Raw genomic sequence first — 16,650 nt, forward strand, 5'->3', positions numbered from 1 at the left:
GAGGGAGAGAAGTCAGGGAGAGGGAGACATATTGCCATTTACTTTGCAACATCAGCTGTATAATCAGGGAGGAGAAAGAGTGGTTGTTCTATTAATTAAAAACCTCTCAATAGATAAAGAAATCTGTTGTTTAATAAAATAATAAATCTATCTCACCCACCAACACAGGATAGGTGGGCCTGATCCTGGATGGGCTCATTCATTGTAATTCCTTTCAGAACAGAGGAAGGAATTTGAATAGAAAAGGAGTATAAAGCCATCCAAATTGACCTGCAGCACCATCTACCCACCTCCTGTCTCAGCCCCTGGTAGATCAACCCAAGTAGCAAAGGTGAAAAGAGCATAACATCCACAAAGACAAATCTGTAGCTGTCTCACATAAATGAATCAAACCTTACTGTATTATTGCGTATTAGACAAAAGATACTGTGTTGAAGGATGCTCAACCTGTATGTTGCTCAACCCTTAATTGCAGTGGCAAATTTGGACTGTGGCTAGACGGAGACCTGAATCATGGAGGAAGCCACCCCTGTGAGACATTCAACAATGAGGCATTATCCCACAAAGAAGAATTCCTTATTCAAGATCTGGAAGTCTGGGCACTCTCTTAATGCAAAAGAAGAAAAATAAGTGTTCCTTTGTGTGTGGATGTTGCATGTGCAATGGGAACAGGTTTTGGCCAGTAGTCCTCCTGAAGTAGCTTTTCAAACCCCTTTCAAATGAGTACAAACCTGACTGTGGATTCCTTGTGTCTCCACAGATTGGCAGGGGAGAAAACAATGACAGATTAACCTACCAATCTGCTCATGTCTTTCTCCCTTAGTGCACCAGCACTAGCCCTACCTCACATTTTGCTACACGTCGTTCTGCTCCTAAAAGGATATGCTGAGATTAATTATATATATTATTACTACTTAAGCTTGCTCTTTGGGCTACTGTACTCCAAGGCAAAAGAATCTGTCCAAAGCTTAAAAGTGCTAACATTTAGGTTAGGAACAGTAAGCTCTGTAAGCATTGGTCACTACTTACAAGGGAAGGTCCCCCACCTCCAAGGGATATACACCTGCCTTGCCAAGTTTCAGATTAAGCTGCAGTCGACACTGTACCAAGTTTCTTGTTTTCCTCCTACAAATTCTCACGCTTCTTGCTAGGAGCAGAACATCAAGGAATTACTCTGCACAGGCATTATTAGACTGTGAAAACACTGGAGAAGGGGCATTCCTTTTCATAATAAGAGTTGTGAGGAATATTTCTTTGGTGCTCAGCAAATCTGTTGGCAATAAGCATTACATCATTTGGAACAAGCCAACTTTGCATATACACAGCTGTCCAGCCATTCTCAGCTATGACCCTTTGCTCAGATCACTTAACATAATTTTTGCATGTATATACTTCCCTGGATTTGTTGAGCATGGAAACACAGAACTTCTGCTGTCCTGAGTAAACTCACTCAACTGCACTTTGAATGAACATTTTTCACGGTTGTTTAAAACAACTCTCCACCTTAGCAGAGAGGTGTATTTCTTCAAATTGCTCTATTTCATACAAAAACAGAAGTTATGCGGAGTAACTAGTCTTTTTTCCTCATTACCCACAAAGCTAGCTTTCTAAATTATTGTGGAATAGAACAGTGTGCAATTATGTACTAAAACAAGATTTAATTGTCCATGCTCTTGTTTGGTGGAATGCTGCATCTTCCTAGCACTTATAATATTCTGTTTCTGGAAAACAGAATCAAACATACTTTCTGTCAAACATATTTTAGAATGTGTAATGGAACATGGTGTTACAGCTGTCTATTGCTTTCTCCATGTGACATAAACTGATGACATGAAAATCCTTGCGCTCTAACTTAATTTTGTAATTGTAATATCTTACTAAGATGTTTTTAAGGAGGCCAGGTGTTTCCCACTGTGCCATTCCAGCATGGGACCACTGACAAAACCTCACAGAATTTTTACAAAATACTGTAATGGATTTAAATTTTTAAAATTCTGGTACATGGCCATCTACTGCAGCCTTTGCTGCTATTGGGTGAACCCCTCTCCACTTCAGAGTTTATTTTTCACATATTCATACATGCATATACATTGATTTAGACATCAAATGATGTCCTGCATGGGAGAAACAGTCAGCTGAGATAACACACCACACACAGAGCTAGCAACAATTCAGGTAGCATGCTTTTCAGTAGAATTAATTCACATATTCAGCTAGGCATAACTGAATGGCAAAATACCAAGTGATCTATATACGTATGTAAACCAGCTTCCGTTTATCTGTATCATTCAAAACCTTTCCATCTCAGTTTTGGATACATTGTGCGGAACCTCTCCACAATTTTAGTACCTATCTCCCTTGCAGGAAAATGAGAAAGGGGCAACACAGATACTTTCCCTCTGCAGCAAGACCCTTTCCTATTTCACAGGGACAGGACATTGTGATGCTGAACTACCGCAAACATAGCACTTAAAAAAAATGTTGGTCATCAGGAGGAGCGCTTACATCAGTCAGAGCAACTTGGGGCTCTTCCAACATTTTGGCCCAATATCCTTCATTATTGGGTATGCAAGCTAGGACGGATGGAAGTTGTGGCCCAAAATATCTGGAAGGCCTTAGGCTGCGTATTAATAATGTACATGCTCCATAGAAACTTTGCAGTCAATTCTTTTAACCACTTGTCTGAATTGAGTTTGGAAAAACAGCTTGATGGCTTTTCTTTAAAGGTATGAATGCTACCTTTGAGATTTGGAGTTAAGAGAATGTTCAGATTATTCCAATAGATCAATGATGCAGAACCTCTGGCTCACCAGGGGTCCCAGTCCAGTCCTTTGCGGTTCTCCCCCATTGCCATGTTCCTTCCCCTCCACCATTTCCCTTGATTGTCAATTGTTAAGTGCTTTTCTATCTAGTTTTTGTATGTGTTTTTCTAAAATATTACAATACTGTTCCTAAGTTTTGGTTAGTGGCAGAAACAAATGCATGTTGGGTTGTTACTGCCAATTTTGCCTTCAGCCTTATTTGCTATTGAAATGTGAGATACCAAAGAGCTGTTCCAAAACTGAATTTGGCCCTCAGCTTGAAAGAGGTTCAACCCAAGTAAAAAACATCCCAAATCAGATAAAGATTATAAAATGCATTGTACACTTCCACAATCTTCAAAATTATTTTTCCTATCCAGGAAATCTATGAACTTGTAATAATGAAATCCTAGTATCTTACTTGAACAAAGTATCTGAATAAGTATTGTGCGTTAAGTATAATTTTTAGAAATAACTGCATAAAAACTCTTGATGAGAAATGTGAATTGGGTGGGTGCACAAAACTTTGCAAGCACCAAGTATTCAAAACTGACAAGAAATACAGATAAGCTTACCTTGGAGGTACGTCTTCATAACATGTTTAAATTTCCAAAAGTGTACAAATGCACAGCCAAGAAAGCTTGGAAATGACAAGTCTTTTGAGAGGATTAGGGATACTGAACAAAGTTGTATGCACTTTCCTATAATACAGTTCTCAAACTTTAAATTCACTGGTTTTGAAGTCACACTTATGGCATGAGAGTACTCCTTATTAGCAGAAGCCCCACTGCTTCATTTGCTGACTTTTTTGCAGAAACTATGCTTAATTTTTCAAAACTCTTCATCTTACTTCATAGAGGTAGAATCCTCCCAAGAAGTGGTTCAATGCACTCAGTTTGAGATAATAATGTATGAAACATTGAAATAGTCCTGGTAAAGGCAAAAACCTAGGGCCCCTTGTGCAAACTCAAGAAGCTAGTTGTGCTGATTGGGGCCAACAATCTGCTAACTGTTGGTTGACGCATGCTTGAATTAGAGGTGAGGAAAGAATCACACAATCCTTCCCTTTAGTAAGAAAAAAAATAGTGAACCACACATCCAAGGATTTTCAAGGTGATCAGCTATGCCGATTTCTGACTCTTGTAACGCTTCTGTTGCCCATCAGTGTCTTATTTATCTGTCTTGCTGGCTATCATGCTGGGGATGCTGTTACAATGTATAGCTATTAGAATTACTGATTAATACTAAGTTTTATAAGTTATTACTCAGCTTTCCTCATCCCTGTAACAATTCAATAAGACAAGCAGGATGTTGCCCAACTCATAAATGCAAGCATCTATTTGGGCTGTCCCTTAAAATACCTGTTAGTTTTCCTTCTTTTTTCCAGTCTGAGAAGCAGCATGCTTCTGTGCAGCAGTTGCTGGAGAATATGAGCAGAAATGTGCTATTGCATTCCTCTTCTGTTATAAATTTCCCTCAGGCAACTGGTTGGCCACTTTGCAGAGAATGGTGGACAAGGTAAGTCTGATTCAGCATGGCTCTTCTTCGAAGGGCATTAATGACGTTTTTACAGAAAGGTCTAGGCCAGGATAGGCAACCTGGTTTCCTCCAGATGTTTTGACCTACAACTCCCATATACGCAATCATTGTAACCAATGGGCAGAGATTAGAAACAGAAACATAGTGAGTCAGAAGGGGCCTCCCAGGCCATTTAGTCTGACCCCTGGCTCCAGCCAGCACTGCTGATGTAATACCCAACATATGGTTGTCCAATTTTTCCTTGAACACCCTCACTGATGCCCCCCATTCCCTCCCAAAGAAGCCCATTCCATATCCTAGGGGTCCTAACTCTCAGGAAGTACTCTGTGACATCCAACCTGAAATGACCTAGTTATATGTTCAAAATGTGAATTGTAGATCAAAACATCTGGAAGGCACTCAGGTGCCTGCTTCAGTGCTAGAGTGTTACATTGTCTAACTCCACAGATGCTGCTCGAGGCTGAGGTTACCCATATGTTACCTCATATTTTAAACACATATTTCAGATTTGCCCATTCTGTTTTATTTTTATGTTGTTGTAAACAATTGTGAGATTTTGACTACTGGGCAATATAGAAACAAAATTAATAAAATATAATGCCAATTTCAGTAGAAAAGTGTGGGTTTAAATCAAATAAACACAGACTTCTAGTTTTGCTCCAGTTTGCACAGATTACATGACTTCTTTCTGTATAACAGATTTAAAAGATCAGTCAAATAAAGAGATCAACCATTAGGGCTTTTATTACTAAGCTGAAATCAACAAATCTCAAGATTCATATTCAGACATGCAAAACACAGAATTTGTAACATTTACAGCTCTGGCAATTCAGTACTGCTTTAGAGATCACTGCATGTGTGCTGTGCTCCCAAGCCTGCCTTATTAAACATGAGATATAATTCAAAGACAACTTAGGATGCAAAAGGCTTTCTTCCAATTTAAGTTGATGGAACTCAATTAACTTGCTCATCCTGTTATCACTTTGCACAATCTAGTCCATGCACTACATACATTGTTGATTGCATGGCCCTTTAAAATAACCCTCCACACGTGGAAGGCTAATGCACAGAGATACGTGGTTGTAAACAAATGAGACTTCCAGATTCAGGTGCAAATATGTGGTAGGGGTTCAAGTAAAGCCCTGGATACTGCTTTTTCTTAAGTTTTAACAGAAACCCTCAACAAAGTTCATTTTAAACAGACTCTTGGCGCTGGGAGTCCAGTTCTGCTCCCACTGGAGGAAAGAGAGGAAGTGATTTCACCAACTTCCTTCACCTGTTGGCTTTTTTTAGACCTGCTGTGGAACATGGCATAAAGGTCTGGAGAAGTAATCTCCATCCTTTTTTCCAACAGGAACCTCCACTGGATTGTAGTCCTTTCTACAAATGCATCAAGCCCTTCTGCTGGAGGATGACAACTCTGGATGCAGCTCAGAGTATTTAAAAGATTGATACAATTGTTCTGACACTGACCCAGAGCCATGAAAAGAGGCTCCAAGAAAAAGCAAGAGATGAAATCTCAGTCCCCACAATGGACGGCACACTTGTCATACACAAAGCACTTTATTTCATCACCATAAAGTGCACATCATAGACATCTGTTCCTAAAAATAATTTAAAGGAACAATGTATTATTCAACAAAAATACAATCTTGTAATCTGTGGAAATATGAGACATGAACAGAGCGACCCAGTGGTACCTGGCAGAGATACCACAGTCCCAGTCATCATAGTCGTAGGGCGCTCCCTGGTATTTCAGAAGAGGACTGCATTCTGCTCTCCCCGCCACTCCTTGCAACCATGGAAGAAAGAACTACAGTGGCTATATCTGAGAAAATCAACTTCAAATGATCTAGCAGAAGTAAAAAATGGCAATTTTCCCTGGGTTGGGAGGGGGGAAACACTTAGAGCTGTTGGGACTGGAGGGCTCCTACCTGAAGCCCCAGCCATGGTTCTGCCACTATCAGTGCAACTCCTTGAGGCAGGTTCTCTGGAGAAAATGGGAAAGAGGATGGGAAAGCAAAAATCCCCTCCATTGCTCCTCCCATCCTGTTGGTAGCAGCCTAGCAGGGCACAGATTAGTTTGACGCTTCCAAGGGCAGCAATTTCACAGGACTGCACCCAAAAGCTGCACTTCTATAGTCTCTTCATCTTCAGATTATGAAGAGAGTTCCAACCTCACAGTGGGAGATCTATTCTTGGATATCCCTCATAGTCCCTTGCAATGACAATGTCTGCAACCCTTGCCTCTCACATATTAGAATTTCTACTTCAATAGAGCCAAAAGGGGGCAGATCAGAGGCAACTTTGAATCTGCAGGATATACAATGCTCCCAGTTGCCTTGGGAAGGAATGCACAATGGACCTGGATCTGGCAAGCATAATTCCCCTCCTATTTCTTCCTATACATTACAATTGGAGGGAAAATGTAAAATCTCAGTACAGGAACAGACAATACAAATAATGCTTCTCCTTCCAGTGCCTAAATACATTCTAGTATAGAAAGTAAACTCTTCTACTTTGATGTGTCTTACCTTAAAATGATCAACACCTTCTTACCTCTGTGTAAATCAAATTATTTCTCTCTGACATGAGTTAAGGCCAGTATGTGTTGAGCAGTTTGTTCTTTTGTTGTTGCTACTATTTTCTTTAGCTATTAAATAGATGAATGAAGTTTCCTTTTTAAAAGTCTAAAATTTTAGGGTCCCAATTGTTCCAGAGCACATTTAATGCTAAGTTAACATAAGCTAACTTCAGCTGTCATGATTTGTGGGAATGCCAGTGGCTTTTCAGAAAAGACAATTAGAAATAAAATTATTTCTATAACAAAAAGAAACAAATTAAGGTTCTATATCCTCTCCCAACCCCCTCAATATCATTTCCACATAGTGTTTGTGCTAGCAGATAAAATGTATTATTTTGGTGATCTTAGAAAAATGAAATATGTCTTGAAATAGTAAGCCAGTCTTCATATTTTTTGATGCTTGTGTGCTGGCATTTTCCCTTCTGACTCTCAGTTTGAAAAGACAGTTCTTACTTTTCTCACACACATTTAAAATAGCAACAAAATGAAATGGTTCCAGATCAACAACACTAACATTAATTTGTATTGTGAAAGCCAGAACAAATAAGAGATCTTTAACGTGTCTTCAATAAAAGACACTTTCCTTTCAGTTTTCCAAATGGTACTGTGCAGATATTTTCTGAAGTATTACAAAATATTCTTGAGGTAAAATATGTCTTTTTATATTGTTTAACACATCAATGTTGTTATGTATAAATATATATATAAAAACCATGATAGAACAAATCCCAACGCATCCAAAAGAAACTGAAGTTATTCACTTAGTCTTTAAAAAGAAAGTCTGGTTTTGGATTTTGAAACATTACTGTTTTCCCTTGAACCATGCTTTTCATCATCTTCAGTTACATTCCAGTTGGCTTTCATTGGAGTAAGTTCAGGGGCAACCACATCACCATCCTATCAAAACATTACAGTGATAAAGAAAATTCAGTCTTGCACTGGAGGTCTACTGACAGCTGGAACAGAACCCTTAAATGACCTTTCCCCACATTATATTTGAGAGAAACTACACTCTGGGATCAGTCTCAGCTATGTGCTTTCACTTCTACCACACTATAAAAAGGAGATAATGAGCAAATGATGCAGCTACACATTTCTTTTATGTGGTCCCCCCTCCCTAATTTTATTTGACATTTTATTTGCAAGAAATGCTTGCAGGTAGCTTCCAGTTGGTGGTAGTGTTATGTCTGATTATTCTTGGACTATAATGCAACCAAAGAGCAGACTTTTCCTTCCACAAAATTATTTCTGATCTTTAGATTCTATTAGACTCTAGGGGCCTGTGACAAGTATGTGTAGAAATCTCTTGGGTCCAAGCACCCAAGAACTGAAGGAGCAGGCTTGCATGAGCTTAATACTGACAGCATGTCCACAGATGCTATACTTGCATGTAAAATTCCAAATGAGAATGGTTCCTTCCATCCACTCCAACTAAAACAAACTTGAGCAGATTCAGGGTAAATTTTCACCCCCTGGACACCATTGGAAGTTGCACACATATACATACTGCAGTCAAAATGTCACTGAATTTCTGTGGAGCACCAGCAGAAAACCAAGTCACATTTCCTTTTCAAAACAATGTGCATAGTTAGTGTGTGCCTTGTTTTAAAGGCAAATTGCTCACCTGGAAGACACAAGAGAATGCAATTTGGCATTAAAACAAGTTATACATTCTCTGTGTGCCTTTTTTTAAATGGGAAATGTGCCCTTTTGCCACAGCTGTGGCAGTACTTTGGGGGGCAGCAAGTGCTGTAAAACAGGCTAGAAGGCACATTCAGCTTTGCATACTAAAACCATCAATGCAGAAGTGTCCCAGAGACTGCAGAAAAATTAACAGGTGTGCAACAAAAGGAATCTTGAGAATTAGGTAGAATAAAATCTCTGCACTGAGACACATATTGACATCCTAATATATTTTAGGAGTTAGAACCTCCAAAATTTTTATTTGCATATGACACATTACAAGTATAAACCATATCATCACCAAAGAATTTCTTACCCATGGTTTTGTGAAATTTCTGTTCATACACCACTGAATAAAATGCTTTGTAGCAACATAGATAAATTTTTCATCCGTTTTCTTACAATAAACCCTAATTATTTGTTCTGCAAATTTTTCTGGTAGAAGCTTTGAAACCTTAAGACAAAAAAACAAGCAGAATTAAAACACAAATACATCTCACTTTATCACCTTGTCAGAAGAAACTCTAATGAATTTCTCCTATTTGTTCAAGCAACAAAACATATAATTCTGAACTGTTATAAAGCAACAGCAGCAGTAGGATATTGTAGCCTGACACTTTATAGAGCTACTTGCCTACAATCAGCATTAGTAGAATATAGTATAAAGAAACTGTGTTGCTGCCACTAGCTTGCCATTTCCTCAAAGCTTCCACATGTTTGTTTGATAGTACACTCCATCCAGCAGGAGTGATGTACAATTAAAAACATTAAAATTTCACATAAAACAAGGAGCAAAAGAACAAAACTGGGAAATAAAAATATGCATGGCATTACAATTAGAAAGCAGCAACATTAAACACTACAAGTCTGATGGAACAAGGCAGTTATTACTACCTATCTAAGACAGAACAAGGAGGGAGTCAATCTCACCTCCATTAGGATGGACTTCTTTCGGCTATTAAAAAGGTCCACCATCCTATCCTCTTCTAGGTGATCTATCCTAACAATGATGAATGTAAGTTATGGACAGGTTTATATTAAAACTCCACATAAGGAACAGATTTGCATTGTTCAGCTTAATCAAAAGAACTGTGGACTGAAACCAGAGACATCATTAGAGAAGAGTGCCAAAGGGTATTGCCTGCAGCAAGAAGAGAGAAAAAGTCCAGATGGATGAGAGAAGAAGCACAGTTGCAAAGGACAAGTGAGAAGCAAAAGGTGACAGAAATAGGGTGAGAATCCCGAATGCAACTTTCCAGCAAATATCACATAAAGACAAAAAGAACCATTACAGTGGCCAGTGCAAAGAAACAGAAGACAGCAACAGAAGAGGAAAAACAAGAAACCTCTTCCAGAAGATCGCAGAAAGGAAAATTCTCTTTTCTTCTTTGAGTCAGAAGCATCACAGTTAAAAATAAGGCATATTTATAAAACATATTATATTAGGGCACATTATAAAACAAGAAATTTAAAATATAAAATTAAAACATGTACAAGTTAAACAGATCTAGCCCAGAAGCTAGCAATATAAATTGCATTCCATTGCACTGCCATGAGGTCCTCAAATGTGCACTGATCAGGGCACAAAGGGCCAATATATATATGTGTTGTTGTCTGTATATCATTGCAATCACAAAGGGCAGAAGCCACCAGAAAAACCCATTTGTTCAAAGCAACTCTGGATCTTGTTACACCTGTACACGGTCTATTCAATTATTTTAATAATATTCAAGACAGAAGGCTTTGAAGGAAAATTTATGTCCCCTAAACCTAGACTAGAAATAGAGGAACATACTATCTGGGATAAAAGAAAGAGAACATGGAAACAATATACAGAACTATACGGAAGAGATAAAAGATGGCAGACTTCTTCAAAGTGGAATCCTATGAAGAAGAACCTGCAATATTAGCAAGTGAAGTGAAAGTTACTCTGAAAGTACTTGCAAAGAATAAAACATCTGGAGTAGAAAAGATACCAAAAGAAGTCTTTCAAGCTGCAGAAAATGAATCAATCCAAATCCAAACAAAATTATTTAAACAAAAATAAAACAATGAATCACAAACTGGAAACGTTCACTTTACATTCCAATCTCCAAGAAAGAAGAGACAAAAGAGTGCAGCAACCATAAGAGCATTGCATTAATCTCCCATGGAAGCAAAGGATGCTCAAAGTGTTGCAACAATGAATACAAAGAATGGAGCGAGAAATGCTGGATATCCAAGCTGGATTCTGAAGAGACACTCAAGATCGTATTGCAAATGCACATTGGCTACTGGAATGCACCAAAGAACTGCAGAAGATCAGTCTATGCTTTATAGAAGATAGCAAAGCCTTTGGCTATGTGGATCATGAGAAGCCATGAATGATCCTGAAAGAAATGGGGGTCCCTCAGCAGTTGATTGTTCTGATGTGTAACCTGTATCATAGAGAAGCTATAGTTAGGACAGCATACAGAGCAAATGAATGGTTTCCCATAGGCAAAAGTGTCAGACAAAGATGTATTTTATCTTCCTATCTGTTCAATCTGTATGCAGAATATATCACAAGGAAAGCTGGATTAGAATCAGAGGAAGGAGTGAAAATTGGTGGAAGACACATAAAAAGTTTTTTAGAGATACAGACGATACCATCTTACTGGCAGAAAGCGGCAATGACTTGAAATGACTCATGATAAAAATGAAAGAAGAAACTATAAAAGCAGGACTGCAGCTGACTATTAAGAAAATAAAAATTGTGTCCTCAGAAGAATTACAGAACTTTACTGATAATACCCCTTTATGGATCACTGCCGTGCCGCGTGCAGGGACACCCAAGACAGACAGGTCAAAGCAGAGAGCGCTGACAAAAGGTGATCCAATGGAGAAGGAAATGGCAATCCACTCCCAGTATCCTTGCCATGAAAACCCCATGGGCAGATTCATAAAGATAAAAGCTATGACAACGGAAGATGAGCCCCTCAAGGTCAGAGGGTGTCCAGTTTGCTACTGGAGAAGAGCGGAGGACTAGTACTAGTAACACCAGAAAGAATGAAGCAAGAGGGTCAAAGCTGAAGCCTGGAAGAATGTTGTCCATGGGGTCACAAGGAGTCAGGCATGACTTTGTGACTGAACAACAACTGTTATAATGAAGAAACTGAAAGTGTGAAAGATTTTGTATACCTTGGCTCAGTCATCAATTCAATGGGAGGCTGTAACCAAGAAATCTGAAGAAGACTGAGACTTAGAAGGGCAGCAATGAAGGAACTAGAAAGGATAATCAAGTGTAAGGACATTTTACCAAGGTCAAGATCATCTAAACCATTGCATTCTCAATCATAATATGAGTGTGAAAGCTAGACAGTGAAGAAAGCCAATAGGAAGAAAAGTGAAGTGTTTGAAACATGGTGCTCGGAAGAGGGCTTTGTCCCAAGAGAAAGACAAACAGGTGGGTCCTGGATCAAATCAAGCCAGAGTGTTCTCGAGAGGCAAAGATTACAAAACCCATGTTTTCATACTTTGGCCACCTCATAAGAAAGCAAGGCTCCTTGGAAACGATAATCATGTTAGGGAAAGTTGAAGGCAGAAGATGAAAGGGAAGACCAAATATGAGATGGATTGAATTCATAAAGGAAGCCACACCACTGAACTTGGGAGAGCTGAACGGAGCTGTCATGGACAGGACATTTTGGAGGGCTTTTTTTCATAGGGTTGCCATAAGTCAAAGATGACTTTGACACATAACAACAGTGGTCCTTTAGAAAACCTGGGACCCAAACTGCTTAGGGACTTGCAGGTCAAAACCTGCACCAGTATTTTGCTGGGAAATGAACAGAAAGACAGTGAAGTCATTCCAATACTGCTTTAATTATGCCTATCAAGTATATTCCTGCCAAAAGTTTAGCTACCACATTTTGTGGTAACTGTGGTTTCTAAATACTTTGAGTTTCTAAATTCACACAGGGCACATTAAAATAATCAAAACAGACTGAGGCATACATGAATCACTGTGGTCATGTCTGTTTTCCCCCATGGAACACAGTTGTCACACTAGACAAAACTGAGAAAGTGTGCCCACTACCACCATAACCTGATTTTCCAGCAACAACAACAGCATCCAGGAGTACTTGCAAGCTACTCAACTGATCTTTCAGAAGGAATGCTATTCTATCCACAACAGGTTAGATTCTCAAACCTAACTGTACTGAACAACAATAATTCATTTTGCCTGGATTGATCTTCAGTTTGTTCCCTCACATCCAGCCCCTCATGACATTCAGGCAGTTATTTAGGGCTCCCATAGGCTCCTTAACATCAATTTAAAAAAGAACAAACAAGACTATTATTATCAATACATTGATTACTCCTAACTTTCAATCCCCCAATGGTATTATACAGATGTTAAAGAACACAAGGAGCAAAAAAGAGCCCTCATGAAACCCTAAAGCCCAGGATTAAACAGTAATATCCCAGCACTACTTTCTGAGAAGACGCAAGCAAACCGGACTGGAAACAGGTATCATATCAGCAAGAAATCCTGGAAGCCGTTATGGTAAATGGTGCTCAATGCTGCTGAGAAGTTTAGCAAAACTAGAAGGGACATATTTCCTTTGACTTACTTGCTCACCTACCAAAGATGCCAATGTTATTTCTGTGCTGAGCCTGTACCCAGGCTGAAATTGATCCAGAAATCAGTTCCACCCAAGAAAACCTGAAATTGGGGCACCACCACCCAAAGATTTTACTTAAAAATGATAGATATGATACTTATGGTAATTGTCTAGGACAGAGATAAGCAGAAACTTCTAACATTCCTGACCACTAGCGATAATGCAGGGGCTTCTAGCAGTTCAAGTCTAAAACATAAGAACTATCATTTGCCCATTCCCTGGAATGGCATGATGGAAGCCAGTGATTACTTCTTTAAGGATAGTCTTACCACCACCTTCTTTAGAGACACTGGAATATATTCCTTTCCCAAGCAGGGATTTATAACTTCCACTACCATACATTGATAACATCTTAAAGTCAATGTAATACACTTGCAAAACCACCTCCCAACATTTTACTTACTTGATCTTTAGTAATTTTGATTGCCTTAGTGATGTCAGACTTACAGTAAAAATTAACATTATTAACAGGGTTCTTCTCTTTCATTCCATAATCCATATCGATAACCTACACAGAGGTAAGCCAGAAGTAAGATGAACAGTATCTTGTAGAAATATGCATTTAGAAATGAAAGTAACATACTTTAAAGTGTGTTTTCAAGAAATTATATTTACATCAATGATAAAGTCTTCCGCCTTCAGTTTAATGGCCTTTAATTCAGCATCCTCTGGGAATTTCACTGGTTTGGCTTTAACAATTTCAGCAGACAATTCATCATACTGCTCCTGGAGGGCACAAAATCTTTGACTTTGACTTTACAAGTTCAGTACATCATTTTTAAAAACAGCTTAATTAAACGTATGACTATTTTGGCAAAAGCAGTTTTCAAAGTAATCTTTCCCAAACTCGTAATGATTTACTGGTTTTATATATATCTTAAACTGAGATAAATGTGGTCACCTGATATAACACTTATTTTATTTATTTATCGATTTATATCCTGCCTTTTCCTACAAAGGGCTCAACGCAGCTTACATCTCCTCCTCCATCTTATCCCCACAACAACAACCCTGTGAGGTAGGTTGGGCTGAGAGTCTGTGACTGGCCCAAAGTCACCCAGTTGGCTCCATGGCTGAGCAGGTACTAGAACCCAGATCGTCTGAGACCCAGTCCCATGCTCTTAACCACTACACCACACTTGAAATAAGAGATAAAGTTAAAAACCACTTTTAGTAGGTCAGCTTTCTAAACCTATATAGTTCCCTGCCTCCTTCACTTTTTAATCCTTTTCTTTAAAAAAAAATCCCACTTCTCTAAATGGGGTGGCTTTCCAATCATTGGAAAGTGGGGTGAATTCACTACCTATTTCCCTTGAGGCCAATCAACTGTATCAATCAACTAATCCATTCCCACCCTATCCCCTTTATAGCTCTAGATGGACATTTTCTTAGCCCTAGCCCAAGCTCTTTCACATCATGATGGTCAAATCTGGAAGAAATGCTTTATATTCCAGCTGAACCAGAATGTTCTTCAAAATCTGCCTGAGAGGGGCCTTTCCTATTTGTGGAATTCTTTCCCCAAGCAGATCCACAAGTCATCAACATAACATTTGTTTTAAGATGTGTATTTTGCTTTTCTTTCCTTGAAAAACTGAAGCAGCTAATAATATACATTATGGAAAACAAATCTCAGAGGCAAAACTACTGCATTCTCCAAGTGACAGGAGATTCTGCAGTATTTATCCAATTGATTATATTAGTTATTAACTCCACTCCTGACTTAAATTGTTGTTGCTGTGTGCTTTAATTTAATTTGATGGGGTTTGTGATCTGCTTTTAATATTTTTAATTTCTCAGTCTTTTAAATAAATAAAATGTTAGCAAGCAAGTCATGCCAAACTGTCATTAAAATCCCCTTCCTTTACTAGCTGACCTGAGTTGGAAGCACACACTCAGCTTGTTCTTTTTTCTACCATCAGTACAGTCAAGGTCATCAGTACATCACTCTAGGATTACAACTGAATGGTTCTGTACTGTGAAAAGCCCTCACTAGTACAACTTGGGAATCTGTGCTTACCTGTTTAATTTCATTGCCTTGAGGCTGAGTCTCTCCAAGACATTTATAAAGATCACGCCGCTCTATTTTACGTAAAATTTCCCGTGCTTCATTCAGTTCTGGTTGATCGGAGTGTAGAATCTGTAGAAAGATCTCATCTGTCAACATTAAAAATAAATAAACCAACAGTTATTAAAGGTAGCTGGGAATCTTATTTTGCATACTTGATATTAAGTTTTTATCTTCCAGATTTGTTTTTATGCTATTATAATCACAGACAACTGAACATTTCTTTCTGCATATTTGCAAATGCAATCCACTAGTAAGGTCCTTCAGTCCTTCCTTGTCCTCAGCTTCTGTACACAGGACACCAACTTCACATTTAGCAGGTGTAATGCTCAGCTTTCCAGTACAGAATCCTAGTTTCCTGAGCGATGTTACAAAAAGATCTGAATGCAACATTTATACTATATATTTGGAATTACATCTTTAAATCAAGTGAGGAAAGCATTCCTTTAGACTGTATACCACTTTTCTATATAGTGCATAAAGTTGGGTTGAATCCAGCCCTATCTCCCTTCTTCCATAAACAGAAAGGCTACTCCTATACACAGAAGCTACACAAAAGGGCTACTTCTGTTGCAGTAATCCCACTGGATGAATACAGAAAGAGGGGATTTTTGTCGATTTCCTTCATCCCTTACAGTCCCATATGCTGCCCACACATCTGCTCTGAAGGAACCCACCAACTGGTGCTGCTGATAATGGAAAAACCACCACCACCCCCTTTCCACTGGCAAGACATTCTGAGCCAAATTCTATCTAGGAAATATCATCACTGTAACATTACACTGAGGGAAATCCTCTTCGTCCCTCAGCCCTGGTGAAGGGTTGGGCATGGATGCTGTTCCGCCATTTCACAGCCAATGCACTGAAATTAGCCCGTGGCTCACAGTTCACTCAAGCACAGTTTAAGAGATGAAATATGTTCATTGAGGTAGCAAATATAAAGCTGGAGGGAGAGATTAAAAGTATAGGGTTGAGATAGAATAAAATGGAAGAGTGAGGAGAAGGGGACAGCAGCAACCAGTTACAAAACACTCATTGCTAACCCTGTTCCTGCAAGACCATCAAGTCTTGTTGCACCAAGACAAGAAAATAAGAAAGCTAGTAGTGTGCTTTTATCTAGTGCATGCACGCTACCTTCAGGTCTATAGTCCAGCCTCTGGTAGGGGAGAAATGAGTGTCTCTTCACAGTGGGCAGGTAGCATATATGGGAGAGGAACAAAAGACCCTCACTTGCTCTAACCCTAGATCCTTTATTCCACCCCCCCCCCACCATCAGTTGACCAGTGGGGTGATGGCAAACTCCCAATCTGCCCATTGTCATCTCCCAACTGC

At 39.0% G+C, this 16,650-nt stretch overlaps 2 protein-coding genes across 5 annotated transcripts in view; one reads left to right on the forward strand and one right to left on the reverse strand.

Annotated features, from left to right (window-relative positions):
• Positions 1 to 1,889, forward strand: part of TLDC2 (TBC/LysM-associated domain containing 2) — a 17,125-nt gene extending 15,236 nt beyond the window's left edge. For both annotated transcript variants that reach the window (XM_044447548.1, XM_044447549.1), the window contains exon 7: positions 476 to 1,889. In XM_044447548.1, the coding sequence (XP_044303483.1) occupies positions 476 to 611 (136 nt within the window). In that variant the 3' untranslated portion in view covers positions 612 to 1,889. The remainder of the gene's footprint in view (positions 1 to 475) is intronic.
• Positions 1,890 to 5,060: 3,171 nt separating this feature from the next.
• Positions 5,061 to 16,650, reverse strand: part of SAMHD1 (SAM and HD domain containing deoxynucleoside triphosphate triphosphohydrolase 1) — a 32,892-nt gene continuing 21,302 nt past the window's right edge. For all 3 annotated transcript variants that reach the window (XM_044447517.1, XM_044447518.1, XM_044447519.1), the window contains exons 12-16: positions 15,271 to 15,407; positions 13,869 to 13,979; positions 13,657 to 13,761; positions 8,924 to 9,061; positions 5,061 to 7,821 (exon numbers count right to left, since the gene is read on the reverse strand). In XM_044447517.1, coding sequence (XP_044303452.1) covers positions 7,693 to 7,821; positions 8,924 to 9,061; positions 13,657 to 13,761; positions 13,869 to 13,979; positions 15,271 to 15,407 — 620 coding nt within the window. In that variant the 3' untranslated portion in view covers positions 5,061 to 7,692. The remainder of the gene's footprint in view (positions 7,822 to 8,923; positions 9,062 to 13,656; positions 13,762 to 13,868; positions 13,980 to 15,270; positions 15,408 to 16,650) is intronic.

This window comes from Varanus komodoensis, unplaced genomic scaffold (assembly GCF_004798865.1).
Source record: "Varanus komodoensis strain SLA01 unplaced genomic scaffold, ASM479886v1 scaffold52, whole genome shotgun sequence".
Classification (NCBI taxonomy): Eukaryota; Metazoa; Chordata; class Lepidosauria; order Squamata; family Varanidae; genus Varanus; species Varanus komodoensis.